General features: G+C 36.5%; 1 protein-coding gene across 2 annotated transcripts in view; it reads left to right on the top strand.

The window, feature by feature from the left end:
- The window catches only part of CTNNA1 (catenin alpha 1), a 218,666-nt gene that overhangs the window by 30,139 nt on the left and 171,275 nt on the right, over window positions 1-17,252 (top strand). For both annotated transcript variants that reach the window (XM_079143939.1, XM_079143940.1), the window contains exon 3: window positions 226-421. In XM_079143939.1, coding sequence (XP_079000065.1) covers window positions 226-421 — 196 coding nt within the window. The remainder of the gene's footprint in view (window positions 1-225; window positions 422-17,252) is intronic.

Raw genomic sequence — 17,252 nt, 5'->3', positions numbered from 1 at the left:
ATCCATCTATATCTTACACATTAAGAAAGCTAAATTATTTTGAAACTTAATTTAGTATCATTGCTTTATATCTTAAATATGGAGAGAGTTGTGTGTTATTTAATACTTAGCAGAATGTGATGTTTCCTTATGAGTAACTTACTGATGTTGTCTTTAAAGTTGTTTGTCTTTTGGTTTCATTTTAGATGACTTCAGTTAAATTAATTTTTAAAATGAAACTTTCAGGTTACAACCCTGGTAAACACCAACAGTAAGGGGCCCTCTAACAAAAAGAGAGGTCGTTCTAAGAAGGCCCATGTTTTGGCTGCATCTGTTGAACAAGCAACTGAGAATTTCTTGGAGAAGGGGGATAAAATTGCAAAGGAGAGTCAGTTTCTCAAGGAGGAGCTTGTGGCTGCTGTAGAAGATGTTCGAAAGCAAGGTAGGTCAATATTGCTTTCTGTATAGAGGCAGACCTTTATAGAAAATCAGTATTTTTTTTTTTTTTTTTTTTTTCCTTAGGCACTGGGAATGCAACCCAGGACCTCATACATGCTAGGTAACAACTGTATCACTGAGTTACATCCCCAGGTTCTATAAAAGTTGTCTTTGGAGGAAATTTTCTGTGGCCAGTAGTCTGTGCTTACCAATTAATTGTTCAGTAACTTATTCATTTATTTGAGATGTGTAATTGTACAGACTCATATTTTAACCAGAAGATATGCTTATATGGGCTGGGGAGATAGCTCAGTTGGTAGAGTGCTCACCTCACAAGCACAAGACCCTGGGTTCAATCCCCAGCACCACACACACACACACACACAAAAAAAAAAGAAGATACGCTTACAAAGAAATATCTCCTTGGAGAATCTGAATCCACTTCTCTTGGTGTTTCAGGTTAATTGTTAAGTCATAGAAATGTTATCACACAGTTCTAAAGGATATAAAAGTGACAGAAGTTTTATCTTTCTTCCTGTGATACTTCTTTAATTCATAATGATGATATTGGGATAATAAAATGGAAAACATTTAGTTTGATAATATTCATTACTCTGAAAATTTACCCTGAAAACACCCTAGAAATTGTCCCATATTTTCACACTAGTGTGTTCATTCAGGTGTGCATATTTGTACTGGTTTGAGTTTGGAATAAATAAACTGGGCTTACATAAGGAAAAATTAAGTTATAACATTTGCTGGTAAATGGATGGAACTGGAGATTATCATGCTAAGTAAAATAAGCCAATTCCAAAAAACCAAAGGCCAAATGTTCTCTCTCTACAGAGGGAAGAATAGAAGTTCATTGTATTAGAAAAAGGGGAATGAAGGGAAGGGGGGATGGGAATAGGAAAGACAGTAGAATGAATTGGACATAACTTTCCTATGTTCATATATGAATACATGACAGTGTAACTCTGCATCATGTACAGCCACAAGAATGAGAAGTTATACCCCATGTATGTATAATATGTCAAAATACATTCTGTCATATATAAAAAAAAAAGTATATTAACTCATATTTTAAAAAATCTGAGCTTAAATGAATCGTGTTTTTGGCAACTCAAAATTGATAGGTAAAATGGTAGTTAATCCACACCTTACCAGTAATTAATATTAGAAAAATTATCATTGTTATAAGTTTGAAAAGAAGACTTTAAAACTGGAAGATATATTTTTTTTTTTTTTTGGTGTGGTACACAGTATTAGACATAGGACCTTGCACATGCTAAGCAAGGGCTCTACTACTGAGGCTATATCACCAGTCCTTTTTATTTTATTTTGAGACATGGTCTCAATAAATTGCCTACACTGGCCTTGAACTTTCTATCCTTCTACTTTTAACCTTCTGAGTAGCTGGGATAAATATGTACCACACTGTGCCCTGCTGAGTATAAACTTATTGAAATCTGTAGTTGTGTTAGACCTGTGTTCCATCAGGAGAATTTCAACAAAGATATGGGTTTTGTAGGCCATTGGATATTAGCTAAGGTGAATTGAACCTCTAATATAGACAGGTGCCTTTAGGTGGACCTCATTTCTGGTGCCCTTAAGCAAAGTACATAGGCCTTTGGAGTCTTTAACTTAGTTTCATCCTTATGACAGGACCTTTGCTAGAGATGATATTTCCAGTTGTTCTGAATTTGTGAACTAGAAATCTTATTTGGTGAGTGTTTTTCCAGTTTTCAGGTTGAAAATAAATATGTCTACTACTAAAAATAATGAAATAATTAAAATTTCTTAATATGAGTGGGGCGGCTCTATTAGTTTCCTAGAGCTGTCAGAATATAAATTATTACAAATTTGGTGACTTATGACAATAGAAATTTGTTCCTTCATAATTCTAGAGGTCAAAAAATCTGAAATTACAGTTTTGGCAGGTTTGGTTCCTTTTTGGGGTTCAGGAAGAATCTGTTCCATGCCTTTCTCCTAGATTCTTTTTTATTTTTGCAGTATTGAAAATTGATCCTAGGGGTACTCTACCAGTATGCTATATTTCCAGTCATTTTTCTTTTTAGATAGGATCCTGCTGGCCTTGAACGTGGTGATTCTTCTGCCTAAACCTCCTGAGTTGCTGGAATTTCAGGCATGTGCCTCCATATCCTACTCCTCTTGCTTCTTGGGTTACTAGCAATTTTGGCATTCCTTGACTTGGAGACAGAGCACTCCAATCTCTTCATTTTTTGTCACATACCATACTTATTTTCCTTTCCTTCTAAGAGCATCAGTCAGTCATTGAATTGGGGCTCTCATCCTAATGTAGTGTGTCCTCATCTTAACTTGACAACCATTTGCAAAAACTATTTCTAAGTAAGTTCACATTCACAGGTTCTGGGTGGACAAGAGTTTCTAGCCTAGTACAAAGGATTTTGAATTTGTTTTAAAGCAGTCCCCCCCCCCCCCCCCCCCCCAGGCGCTAGGAATTAAACTCGGGGTCTCCTGTACTCTAGGCAAGTGATTTACCCTGGTCTATATCTTCAGCCCCTAAGCAGTTTAATGTTCTAGTTTAGGAACATTTTGAGCTTTCTTATGGAGGAAATTAGAATGACTCTTACTTAATTTTCCTCTATTGAAAAGTTCTGCTCCCCAGACCTTCTTATAGCCTGTGGTAAAACTCTATAGTTATAGCAGATGAGTTTGGCCAAGTCTTCATTGTATCTAATGACCAAAACATTTATTTTTGAAATGTATTTAATTGTTGCAGGTAATAATATATATATGTGTTTCTTGTTTCAGAAGTGTCTCTAATGCAAATCGTGGTGTAATAAACACTTTTTCCCTCTAACTGCCCCTCCCCCCAATCTTGAATGCAGATCTGAATTTCTTTTTTCTTGTTATTTTTGTTTATCTGTGAAAACCTTGTATGTGGTTCTGTATCATAAACACTTGTCTCCCTAGTTGAACTTTGTAGTTATTTGGTATCATGATCCTATTCATCATAATTTGTACTCCTCCCAGGAGGTGGGGATGGAGTAGGGAAATAGAACTAAAATATAATTCTCTCCCATCGTCATTGCATCAGATAGGAAAAGCTGAGGTGCCTTGCTTTTTCTCTTGGCTAATTTTTTTCTTTGGAGAATCTTAACAATTGGTAATGAAATCTATTTTCAATCTCATAAGTAAAACAAAATATATATTATAAAAATGATTAAGTACAGAGGTTTTTTTTTTTAATCAACTGAGGCTCAGCTTTGTTGCTAAAGCTGTTTACTCATATTGGGAACCCTGAAGAAGGGTTAATATGTTTGTAGATTCTTTGATGTTCTTCCCTTAAAAAAGTGGAGCTTAATCTGAAACCTCGTCAGTGTTGCTGGGACTTAGTAACTCAGTTCTGTAAAATAATGGAATGTGGGAGAAGTGTTGTGATCTACTTAGGAGGAAAAGTTATGAAGAGGGATAGTATTCACCTGACTTTTTCTCAGGGAATATTCACTCTGAGTAAGGCTGGCTGTTTTGTCATGAGAGCACTTAGGAGCTACTGTAGAGAGAAGCTGAAGTCACCCCTCAGTGGTCAGTACAGCTTTGTCAATCATGTGAGTTAACTACTTTGGAAGTAGGTCTTCCAACTCTAGTCAAGTTTCAGATGACATTAACCAACCAACCCCCAATTCCTGGCCCACAGAAAAAGCTGGGAGATAATAAGTTTTTAAAAATATTTTTTAGTTGTAGATGGACACAATATCTTTATTTATTTATTTTTATGTGGTGCTGAGGTTCGAATCCAGTGCCTCACAAGTGCTCTACCACTGAGCTGTAACCCCAGCCCTAATAAATGTTTTATTTATTTATTATTTTTTTTAATTTTGAGACGGTGATACTGCCATTTACTGGTCTTGCTTCCTCAGGTGTTGAAGTATAACGCCAGAGAAGCAAGCTGAGGCAAGTGTAGAGTAGAAAGTAAGCTTTATTAAAGAAAAGTAAAAGCAGACTTCTCCCAGGTGGAAGAAGGGGACCCAAAGGCAGAATCCCCTAATAAATGTTTTAAACCACCAACTTATTATAAACACCTTTCCTGGCTTGACTTCTGGTGGTTCTGAGTGTTAATGCAAAAGCCTGACCTAACTGTTGTCATTTTTATTAGTATGTAAAATAAATACTTATCTATGGAAGACCTAGTTGCTAAGGGATGTGTAAGAAAATTTCTTCAGTGTTGACTACTTTTGTTTAGAATAGTGATTGGCAAAATTTTTGTAAAGGGCCAGGTAGTCAAGTCTGTTGAAACTATCAAGGGTTGCTTTTGTGTTGGGAAAGCAGGTACGGACAATATATAACAAATGGGCATGGTCTTATTTTAATAAAACAAAACTTATTTACAAATATAGGAGGCGGACTAGATATTTTGGGGGTCGGGGTACGGGGGATTTAACCCAGAGGTGCTTTACCACTGAGCTACATCTTCCCAGGCTTTTTGATTTTTTTTGAGACAGGTCTCACTAAGTTGCTGAGGCTGATCTTGAACTTGGTCTTCTACCTCAGTCTCCTGAGCTGCTGGGATTTCAGGAGCATGCCACCATGCCTGGCAAAGTGGGCCAGATTTGATTTACAGGCTGTAGTTTGCCTAACCTCTAACTTAGGATTTTTTCTGAGTCTAATAAAGTCACGAGGTTACTATTTGCAAAGAAATATTTGTTCATATATTTATTTATAACACTTTGGAGCCCCAGAAATTAAACCTTGTATGTCTTTGGGTTTGTACACATTCTATGCAATCATAATTAACATCCAGAAACTTGAATGTATATAATTTTTGCAGCATGACTTTTTTTCCTATTAGTTTCTGTTTACATGGCTAATACTCATGATCATTGTGGATACACTAAAACATCATCATGATGCTTGTGTGATTAAAAAACACTCACATACATAAAACTCAGGGTCTTTTTACTTCAAAGGTAATAAAATGGCCAGGTGAGTTTCCTGTGGTGAATGGGAGCCTGTCATCAATTACATGACATCCACATCCCTGTGGTCTAGGAGTTATAGTGTTTTGCTATGTTAATCCACTTAAACTAGTTTTAAGTCTTACATGGACTGAGGCATACATGTATCTCTTAGATGTACTTTTTTCTCTTACTGGAATACTGCTTATCACTCATAATACTGCTATATCACTCATCTTGATTAGGTTATTCTTATCTTTATACCTTTCCCCCTAGTTCTCATCACAGCAGTAATTAAATGGATTGCCTTCTTTTTTCCAGGCTCCAGGAGGGCAGCTGTTTGATAGCCCAATGACTTTTCTCTGTGGTACCTAACATGGTACCTGGTCTGTGTGAGGCACTGAATGTTGAAGATAATTAACTATTTTCTAAGGGGTACAATATAAGAAAAGGCTATTTTCTCAAAATTTAAGATGTGTTTTTTTTCTTCAGTGCCAAATGGAAATGTTCATAGGGGTGGAGAACCTGCCTTTGTTTTTTTAATTGAGATATTATTCACTCCTTTATATAAAATTCATTCCTGTAAAGTGCATAATTCAGTGGTTTTTAGGATATTCACAGGGTTGTATACTATCATTGGTATCTAATTCTAGAACATTTTTATCACCCCCAAAAGAAGCCTTTTACTAATTAGAATCACTTCTGATACATATGTATTTTAACTTAAAGATACATATATATTTTAACTTAAAGAGTAGGGAGTTGCCTTTTGATTTCTAAGTGTATTTTATGAGTCCTTGAATAGTCCTCTGACCAGAAGAAGAGGACACTTTGCTGTATAGGGAACATCCACCAAGTGGATGAGAAGATTTAAATGAAACTCGTTTGGAAAGGGAGAGACACTATAAACAGGATTAGTGGTGTTAAGGTGGTAGTGGAGTGATGAGGAATAGCTTCTGTAGACTAACAGGGTTTTATGATCCATTAGTCACAATTTGCAGTTGGTGCTGAAAGACTGTTTCAGAGACTTGCTGTTTTATCAATGACTGTTTCCTACAACTCATGGGCATTTCTGGGTGGAAGAAAGGGATGAAGATCCAAAGAAGTTGAGGTGTATTTTTATTTTTTTTTTCTCTCACATGTGGGATTTTATTTTATTTATTTTTTTATTTATTCATTTTCTTGTATGTATTGATGAGATTTGTTGTTACATATTTGTGCATACACATAATTTTTTTTTTTTTTTTGGCGGTACTGGGGATCGAACTCAGGGCCTTGTGCTTGCGAGGCAAGCACTCTACCAGCTGGGCTATCTCCCCAGCAATACACAATATAATTTGACCAGTATCACTCCCCACTACTTTTCCCTCCCTTCCTGAGGTACATTTTTAAGTAATCCCACACTGCTTCTAATATTTGGCTCAGTAAAGGGATGAATACATGATTGTTGCATTGGGTAACAGTGTATTTCCTGGGAAGAAGCTTGTATTGGATGGGCCAGACGAGAAATGGACTGGTTGATCCTGTGTGTTCCCCCAGTGGAGACTGTGTATTGTTTTGCCCTCGAGTTTATAATTAGGACACATAGACATGAAAAGTAAATTAATAACATGAGTGACAGAGGAATGAAGGAGTAAGCATGGGATTGGAAATCTCCTTAAAGGATTCAAACTTATGCTGGGTCTTAACAGGTGGAAGAAGGAAGCGGGTAAGTCATCCAGGTAAGAAAATTAGTGGACACGCAAGTCATGCCTGGGGAATAGGAAGTCCCTGAGGGGAGTACTACTGATCAAAGTTAAGAGAGAATCTGGGGCTTTCAGGTGTACCTCAGTGATGGAATACATGCGTAGTATTTGCAAGGCCCTGGGTTTGATCCCTGGACTCCCCCCCTACACCCCCCACCCCTCCCCACCAAAGAAACAAAAACAAAGCACTGCAGCTACATTTAATTTTATTTTTGGAGCTAGATTTTAGGAGGTGGCTTTGAATACTAGGTGAAGAAGAGATGACTGTCAGGGGAACTGTGTAGAATTAGAGTATTTTATGGTTGGGACAGGTCTCATATCTTCCCATATGTTTGAGTATATCATCAGGACTCACTACCTCAGGAAGCAGCTCTTCCCAGTATTGGTTGTGTTTATTTTTAAAACTTTTTTTTTTTTCTTCTTAAATTAAACTGAAATATGTCTCTTTAATCTTCCTGTTTTAAGTTTTGCCATCTGGGTAACACAATATGATGAAAAATGGTGTTTTGGGGGGAGATTAGTCTTTAAGATTTGGGCAGGAAGGGTTAAAGAGATTGATAGACAGTCTGGAGGCAGGACCTTAGAGTCTAGAGATCATCATAGTTGTTGGGAATGGAGCTGCAAGCCAGGGACTGCTGCTGTATTATACCAGGAGGTAAAGGGAGAAGTGGCCAGTTGTCTGTCATGCAGGTTAACTGCCAGCTTGGCCTGTGCAAATAACCAATCATCTTACTAGATAAAAGTAAGGGACCTGGTGTGTGAAACATTGTAATAATTCATTTTGCTGTGACTTATTTCAAAGCATGTTGGGATAGTGTGTAATAAGAACTCAGGTGAATTATCTAAAGTTAGAACATATTCTCCTCAGCTTAGCCATTAGGATTCTTCTGTTCCAGTTTTTAGTCAAATTAAAATTACTTGACAGTATTTGCTCCAGTATTTAGTAACATTCATAAAAAAGTCAATTAATAGTTCTAAAAAAATTTTATTTTGAAAATTGTAAAATCACAGAAAGTTGCAAAGATAGTACAGAGAGGTCCAGTGAGTCCTGAATCCAGTTTTCCCAGTGGTTACATCTTATGGAACTACTGTACAATATCAAAACTAGGAAGCTTTGGTATAATATGCATATATAGCTTTCTGTTCTTTTATTAAATATGTAGATTTATATAACTACTACTATAATCAAGATATAGTACTATTCCATCTCTGCTAAGATCTCCCTCATACTACCTCTTTATAGTTCTATTTATACTTCCTCCCCTCTCCAGACTTCCCTGGTAAAAATTATCCATTCTGTAGTTTGTTGTATTAGCTGGTCATGGTGGCACACGCCTGTAATCCCAGCAACTCTGGAGGCTTGGCAGAAGGATTGCAAGTTTGAGATCAACCTCAGGAACTTAGTAGGCCCTAAGGACTTAGGAAGACTGTTTCAAAAATTAAAAAGGGCTGGGAATGTGGCTTAGTGGTTTTGTGACCTTGGGTCTCTGCCCCCCAACCCCCCCAAAAAAAGTTATATTAATGGAATTATACAGAATAATCTTTGTTTTGCCCCCATCCCCCAGCTTGGAGCCCTTGAGAGCCATCCAACTTGGTGTATATATCAACAGTTTAACTTTTTATTGCTAGATAGTATTCCATGGGTACTCCATGCATGAGTATAACTTGTCCATGGCAAGATAAAGATTGTCCTTGTTTTTCATCCTTTTGACAGTATTTTTGTAAAGTAAAAAATTTTAATTTTGATGAAATTCAGTTTGTTGACATGCCCCCCCTCCAATTTATGGATCATGTCTTCTCGTCTTTGGTACCATGTTTAATATTTTTCATCAAGCTCTAGCTTATGAAGGTTTTTCTCCTCTTTAAAAAGTTTTACAGTTTTTCACTTTACATTTAAGTCTATCATTCATAATAGGTGTGAGGTTTAGGTCATTTTTTTTTTTTTTTAACCTATGGATATCTAGTTGCTCAAATATTATATGTTGAAGATGCTCTTTTTTTCCTCCATTGAATTGCTTTTGCACTTTGCTAAAAATAAATTGGCCATACTAGTGGAGAGTTGTATCTTGGTTTTCTGTTTTGTTTCATTGGTTTATGCGTTCACTTCTCCCTCTGCCAACACCACAGTCTTTTTTTTTTTTTTTTTTTTTTTTATTTTTTATAGTTGTAATATGGACAGAATGCCTTTATTTTTATGTGGTGCTGAGGATTGAACCCAGTGCCTCACACATGGGAGGCAAGTGCTCTGTCACTGAGCTACAGCCCCAGCCCAACACCACAGTCTTGATTGCTGTCACTAAATAACTTTTAGAATTGGGTAGAATGATTCTTCCTAGTTAATTCTTTTTCTGAATTATTTTAGCTATTCTAGTTTGCTTTTCCATATGAATATTAGAATAATATTATCTGTGTCTACAAAAAAATATGGAATTTCGATAAGAATTACATTGAATTTGTATATCAATTGGGGGAGAATTGACATTTTTTTCCTATGTTAGTTTTCTAGTCCATAATGCAAATCACAGCTCAGTCACAGCTTAGTGCATCTCTGTCACATTTTACACACACATACTCAAGTAACCATTCGCAAAGTTTACATAGGGTCACAGTTTTTAAGGCCTTAAAAGTATATTCCTAAATTACTTTCCAGGAGGATTTTTTTTGGGGGGCCAGGGTGTACCGTGGATTGAACTCAGGGACACTCAACCACTGAGCCACATCCCCAGCTCTATTTTATTTTATTTATTTATGTATTTTATTTAGAGACAGTGTCTCCCTGAGTTGCTTAGCATTTTGCTTTTGCTGAGGCTGGCTTTGAATTTATAATCCTCCTGCCTCAGCTTCCTAAGCCATTGGGATTATAGGCATGTGCCACTGTGCCTGGCTTCTAGTAGGGCTTATCTTTAATTTTCTAATGTTCATATAACCTCACCAATTAACCAATTACAAGTTACAGAAATTCCCCTCAAACTTTTTTGAGACTAGAGGGCATTTGTGGACTGTTGTAATTGGAAATTCCCAGAGTAACCTGAGTCAAAGGATGTGGACTTTCTTAACCACTAGTCTCAGTTGTTTTGCTTATCTTTATTCTTTCTTTCTTTCACCGTGAATTTAACCCAGGAGCTCTGTACCACTGAGCTACATCTCCACCTCTTTTTTTTTTTTTTTTTTTTTTTTAATTTTGAGATAGGGTTTTGCTGAGTTGGCCAGGCTAACCTTGAACTTGTGCTCCTCCCACCTCAGCTTGCTGAATCACTTGGGATTACAGGAGTGAACCACTGCACCTGACTACCTTTTTTTCTTATATGCTGTATGCATATTGGACAATATGTCTACCTCTGATTAGAGATGGTTGTCCTAGTTATGTCATCTCAGCAGAAAAGGAACTTTTCTTCCTTAGTGTCTTTAAGTGCCTCTGTGTGGGTCATGTTCAGCCCTAAATAGGTTTCTGTTGCCAGAGGAGACTGATTAGCCAGTTTGTGTCACACATTTACCCTAGGCACAAGGAATTGGGAAGACTTCTCCGAAGGAAGAAGGGATATAAATTGATGTTGTGTAGAAAATTTTTTTCCTTGAAAAATGTTGGAATAGTCTCATTAATAAATTTTTTCCCCTTTTTTTCCTTTAAAGAAACTATGTACCATTGAGGGCGAGTGTATAGTTCAGTGGTAGAGTGTCTAACACGTATCAGACCCTGGGTTTGATTCCCCAGCACTTTAAGGAGGGAAAAAAAAGCATGATGGAGCTAATGGATTTTGAACATTTTTTGTTTATTAATATATCTGAAATATCATAATGTGTGTGAGAATTCCTAAGGCAGTGATAGGTATATATAAAGATGAATTTTCCTTTGTTGATTTGTTGAAGCCCTGTTATTTTGTTATTGATTGGAATTTTGTTGGGTTTGAAAAAATTGAAACGTGTCTCCTTGGGCTGGAGATGCTAATCTTCTAGATTTCCCTTTGTAACTCTGTTGGAATAGCAGAAGTGGAATTACCTTGGAGTAAAAAAAATCAAGACATGATTGCTTATGTCTATAATTTTTTTATTTTGAAATTTTTGAAATTTTTGTGGTACTAGGGATTGAACACAAGGGCACTCTACCACTGAACTACATCTCCAGCTCATTTTTAAAATTTATTTTGAGACAGGGTCTCACTGAGTTGCTCAGGCTGGCCTTTAACTTGTGATCCTCCTGCCTCAGCCTTTTGAGTCACTGGAATTATAGACTTATGCCCCTGTGCCATGTGCTTTTAAAAGTAAAAATCTTAAAAGCGCAGAAATACCCATCATTTAAAACTCATGGTCTCTTAGGACATTGACATAAAGAAAAGATGGGGAATGAGGGTTTTTTGTTTTGTTTTGTTTGTGTTTTTTGTTTTGGTACTGGCGATTGAACCCTGGCACTTAACCACTGAGCCACATCCCAAGCCCTCTTTTATATTTTACTTAGGGACAGGGTCTTGCTGAGACTGGCTTTGAACTTGCTATCCTTCTCTCTTAGCCTTCGGACCACTGGGATTACAGGTGTGTGCCAGTGTGCCCAGTCAAAATGAAGGTTTTTATTGATACTGATGTTTTTCTTATTTTTCTCAGTACTGGGGATTGAACCCAGGACCTTGCATCCCCAGGCACCCCCCTCCTTTTTAAAGGTTTTTTTTTTTTTTTTTTTTTTAAGTTGTTAATGGACCTTTATTTTATTTATATGTGGTGCTGAGAATCGAACCCAGTGCCTCACACATGCAAGGCAAGTGCTCTACCACTGAGCTACCACTCCATCCCCCAAGCCCTTTTTTAAAAAAATTTATTTGGACATAGTGTCTTGCTAAGTTGCCTGGGCTAGCCTCCAACTTGCAATCCTGGCCCAGCCTTCTGACTTGCTGGGATTACAGGTTTGTACCACTGCTCCCAGTGACACATTTTTACTTACCTTAGCAGTTGTGTGGTGAGGTTGAGAACAGATGTCATCTTCTTTGACATATACCAGTGACTTATATATGGGGAGGGAGGTAGTGTATGTGTGTTTGTTTACGTTGTGAATTTTGTCAAGGCATTTTTAAGGAAAATAATATATTTATTCCCTGACAAAAGGGATATTCACTGTAAGCTGCCAGGCTCTTGATATATAATTTTTTCCCCTGAACTGACTGGAGTCAGATTGAAGGAAGTGAAAATTGATTTTGTGCAAATGTTGAAAACTTCAGACTGATGTACCCATGTCTAAGGCAGCCTGAAAGATAGATGTTAAAAGGCAGACATGATTAGGACAAAGCAACTGTCAGGAACTGCTATGAGTGGGGTTTGAGAGGTAGACAGGAGGCACAGTAGAGTCTCGGTTTGCTGAGTTCATAATGTGAAGATTTAAGGCATATTTATGAGAAGCTTTGTGTGGGTGTGTGAGAGATTGCATTTTAATTTGTCTAGTCCAGTTGGTGTGGTTTTAGGTTGAAATCATGAGCTTGATCTTACATGTGGTCCCTTTAATTTTTCATAGAAGAAAAATAACAAGTGTTTCTCCTTTGGAATGCTGAGTATGGATTTCAAACATGTTAATGATGCTCTGAATAGCAGAGGAACATTGAACATTTTGAAGAAGATTAAAGTTAATTAGGTTTTTAAATTAGTATAATAACTTTCTTCATTAAATCTAATAAGAAATTAGCTGATTTTTCTCATATTACTGCCTTGAGTTTTGGCTTCTCATTTGTTATCCTCCCTTTTCTTTCCCCTTGCCTTCTGGGTAGAATTCTCATCCAGCTTTCTCCTCTTATTTGTGAATGTCTCTTTTCATGTGATCCCTTATGGCTGAGTCTATTGTTAGAAGTGCTCGCACTCCAATTCTTTTTTTTTTTTTTTTTTTTTTTAATTGAACCTAGGAACACTTAACCATGAGCCACATCCCTAGCCCTCCACTCCAATTCTTACCCTTCATGTGTTTCTGAGGACTGCGATTAATTTAAAAAATAGTTCATTATTGATCCCCTTACCTCTAGTCTCACCATTTTCTCTTGTTCTTTATTTAACTTGAGCTGGAAAAGCAAAATATAAATTTTGGAAAATCATTAACTGGTTGTCATCTGGGAGTTTTATATCTTAAAGTTATTTGTCTGACTTAAACTCTTTTAAGTTTCCAGGGTGGAGGCTATATTTTCTTTGACTTGGGATGTGTCAAGGATGCTGTCTGCTTCTGGATCACTACCCTTGTGTGAGCATATGCTGCTTTGCAGAGATTCAAGTTCTGCTCTAGCCAACTTGGAAGTGAGGAAAGAAGAGTGAAGTTATTAAATTCTAATGTTTTCTGTTATTTTGAAATTTCTTTGTGTTTTTTTAAGAAATCATTCTTGTTAAATTCACAAATATAACTCTGAGATAATGATACTTTTAAATTACAGTAGGTAATATTACTGCCTTAATTTATTTATACATTGTAGCTGAGAAAGTTATCTTGGGTATTAAAATTTTGGCTTTGGCATGACTTCAGTCATGATGTTGCAGTAACTTGGTTTCTACTAGTTAATTTCTTAAGAAAGTGATTCCAAGTTGAAATGCATGTTATGCATTTATTTGAATGTGTAATCAGGAAGCAAGTGCCTCTCTTTGGATTGCTTCTGAATAGCAGCAGGGTGCACTTGAATTAGTAAGGAAAATGAGAACATGAATATGTGTGGTACTCTATTTTAACTTAAAGTCCATTCTGTCTGTCCATCCTAGGGGTGGGAAAGGAGGATAGGTTAGGGGGTTTGCTAGGCTATACTGATGTACATTCAAATTACTTGATCTTACATGTTTATTTCTTGGATTGACTTTCAAAGATAAACAATTTCGTGGATTAAAAGAGAAATTGGCATCCCAGAAAGTTCTTTTAAAGCATCTGTCAGAGATTCTTTGAAACATTGTCTGTTTTTATTTGAATCATTGTTATTTTCTGTAACTAAGGTGTATTATCTAGGGGCCTGAGTTTTTTTTTTTTTGCCAAATATCCTCCAATAATGGAAGGGTAAAGGTGGAGACAACTGTGTTTTATTCAGGTTCACCCTCTTATCACAGGGCATGTGGGTTATGCCAGATATACATCATCATTTGTTTTCTTCCCATAAGGGTTCCGTTATGAAGTCTGTTATTCTTTGCAACCATATTGCTAGTTTATCTTCATTGATGATTGTGGAAAATGTCTTATTTTGCTACCAGATTATGGAAAATTAACTAAAAATTTGGGGATAGGGTTGGAGATAGGATGGGGTGGAAAATATGTATTAACTTTGTTTGTTTGTTTATTGGTACAGGGTCTCTCTGTTGCCCAGGCTGGTACTGAGCTTGTAGGCTTAAGCATTCCATTGCCTTAACCTCCTGAGTAGCTGGGACTACAGACCTGTACTACTATATCCAGCTGTATTAACTTTTTTTGGTACTGGGGATTGAACCCAGAGGTGTTTTACCACTGAACCACATCCCTAGCCCTCTTTTTCAAAACAATTTTGTGACAGGGCCTCTCTAAATTGCTGAGACTGTCTTCAAACTTGTGATTCTTCTGCCTCAGCTCCTGATTTGTTGTGATTACAGGTGTGCACCACTGCACTCGACTGTATTAACTTGATTATCTTGAAGTTGACCAATTATTTAGTGAATTCTTGTTTCTGTCATTTTATTATTTGGTGAAATGAGAGTTGGTGGAATGATAACAGAGAGGAAAATAGTTATATCACTTCTTGGTGGGACCCCTCGATCATATGTGTTTAAGAGAATTTGGTATAAAGTAGGTTTATCAGTGTAGCTAAAGCACTAAAAAGTAATTTTTAAAATTTTTATTTTATTTTATTTTTTTGGTACCAGGGATTGAACCCAGGGGTGCTTAACTAATGAGCCATATCCCCAGCCCTTTTTTTATGTTTTGAAGTGGAGTCTTGCTAAGTTACTTAGCACCTTACAAGTTGCTGAGTCTGACCTTGAACTTACAATCCTCCTGCCTTACCCTCTTAAGTCCCTAGAATTACAGGCCTCTGCTACCATGCCCCCACCTCACTTTTCAAATATTTAAGAAGTATGATAATATAGATATAATGATGGTTAAAGAGTATGACAAATAGATATGACGACAGTTTTTTAGATTAAAAGACTGAGGGCTGCCAAATTAATGAGTATGAGATATAGGAGAAGGAAAAAAGATTTTTAGACAGTTAAAATCATTTTGAATTAAAAAGAAAAAAAATAACTTGAGCAAAGTTCATCTCAAATCAGTGGGAGGAGGGAATCAGAATTCTTCATATAGCCTTGAATCTGATCCTGAGATGAATAATATGAATACGTTTAAATGGTTGATAGCACTCAATTCTTCACCTGAAAGGTTCTGTCATTTTAACACAGGACTGTTTTGCTGGTTTTAAAATAAATATTCAGGTGGATGTCTTAAAATATCTTTTCTCTGTTGGCAGTTGATAATAAACAATATGTTCTCAAAAAATGTTCTTTTTGCTCGTTACAGTGGCATACACCTGTAATCCCAAAGGTTCAGGAGGCTGAGGCAGGAGGATTCCAAGTTCAAAGCCAGCCTCTTAGTGTGACCCCATTTCAAAATAAAAAATTAAAAGAGCTGGGGATGTGGCTCATTGGTTAAAGAGCCCCTGGGTTCAATCCCTGGTACAAAAAAAAAAAAAAAGGTATTTCTAAGAAATGCGTACCTAACTTGGCATAGTGGTATATACCTTTAATCCCAGAAACTTGGGAGGCCAAGGCAGGAGGACTGCAATTTTGGGGCCACCCTCAGCAACTTAGTGGAAGAGCCTATCTCAAAATAAAATGTAAAAAGGGACAGGCACAGTGGCACATGCCTGTAATCACAGCTAGGGAGGCTGAGGCAGGAGAATTACAAGTTCATAGCTAGCCTTAGCAACTTAGTGAGGCCCTGAGCAACTTAGTGATACCCAGTCTCAAAATAAAAAATAAAAAGGGTTGGAGATGTGGCTCAGTGGTTAAGTATCCCTGGGTTCAATCCCTGGTACCAAAATAAAAAAAGGGTGAGGGATGTAGCTCAGTGGTAAAGTACCCTTGGGTTCCATCCTCAGTATGGGTAAAAAAATAATAAGTGGGTGAGGGTAGAAAGAGAGGGGGAGAGGTAAATGCCTACCTAAAGTCTCTGTAATAGTTGAACTTCTGCAGTAACTGTAAACAAAATAAAAACAATGAGATTGGGGCTGCAAATACGTAGAATACCTTATATTTTGGATAAGCCTCTCAAGATGACTGATTTTATAAAGCTTTAGAAAAACATTTAGTAATGTGTGCTTTTACTTTTCTATTTTGCAGTTAACTAGCTTGCCATAGTTTATACTTTAGAAAACATTTTGAAATCTGAGTTTTATGCATTGTACACGTGAAAGATACTTTTAACTTTGTCATCATTTAAAAACTTGTAAAAAAGTGTATTCATTATAGGAAGTTAAAATAACAAGAAAATTAAACATCAGGCCATAGCACCTTTTGATAAATTGTCAGTATTTTGATGTATGTTGATGTAATCTATTTCATTCCTTGCTTATGACATTAACACACTATACATTTTTACTGTATAACATTGATTGTTATATATCTGCTGTTTAAACTAGAAATGAACAAAACTTTCACTAATAGAGTCATCTGGTCTGGGAAGTTCGTGTAATTTATAGAAGATAAACTATATTCCTCTGATGGGTTGAAAAATTCATGTCTCTTTCTGGATGTTAAAGGTAGTAAAGTTCTGGTCATGGAACAGGTCAGAAGTATTCTTAGTATTGTTTTAGAGAAGAAGGTATAATTTTGTTTAAGCTATTGTGGGTCCTGGGACTATATAGGCTTTTGGGATATGAAGTTGATAATGGGATAGTAAGATAAATGATCACTACCTGAAAATTGAAAGGAATCTAAGCTTAGCTTGGAAAGGTCTTAAACAAAACAAAACACTGAAAAACTAAGGTTCAGCAAAGTGTAATTACTCAACTTTTGTAGCTGTTACCACAAAATAACTGTTTCTTTTTTTGTTTTTCCTACATTTGTACTGTGGAGGTTAGAGTCTCCTTACTGCTCCTCCTTACTGCTTCAGCATTTAAAACTGAAAGACAATATTTACTGTATCCTCTAGGAAACTTTCTAGCATGACTTTATAAGAATTAAAAAACAA

The sequence above is a fragment of the Sciurus vulgaris genome (assembly GCF_902686455.1).
Source record: "Sciurus vulgaris genome assembly, chromosome: 6".
Lineage (NCBI taxonomy): Eukaryota > Metazoa > Chordata > Mammalia > Rodentia > Sciuridae > Sciurus > Sciurus vulgaris.
This window is presented reverse-complemented; position numbering and strand designations above follow the sequence as displayed.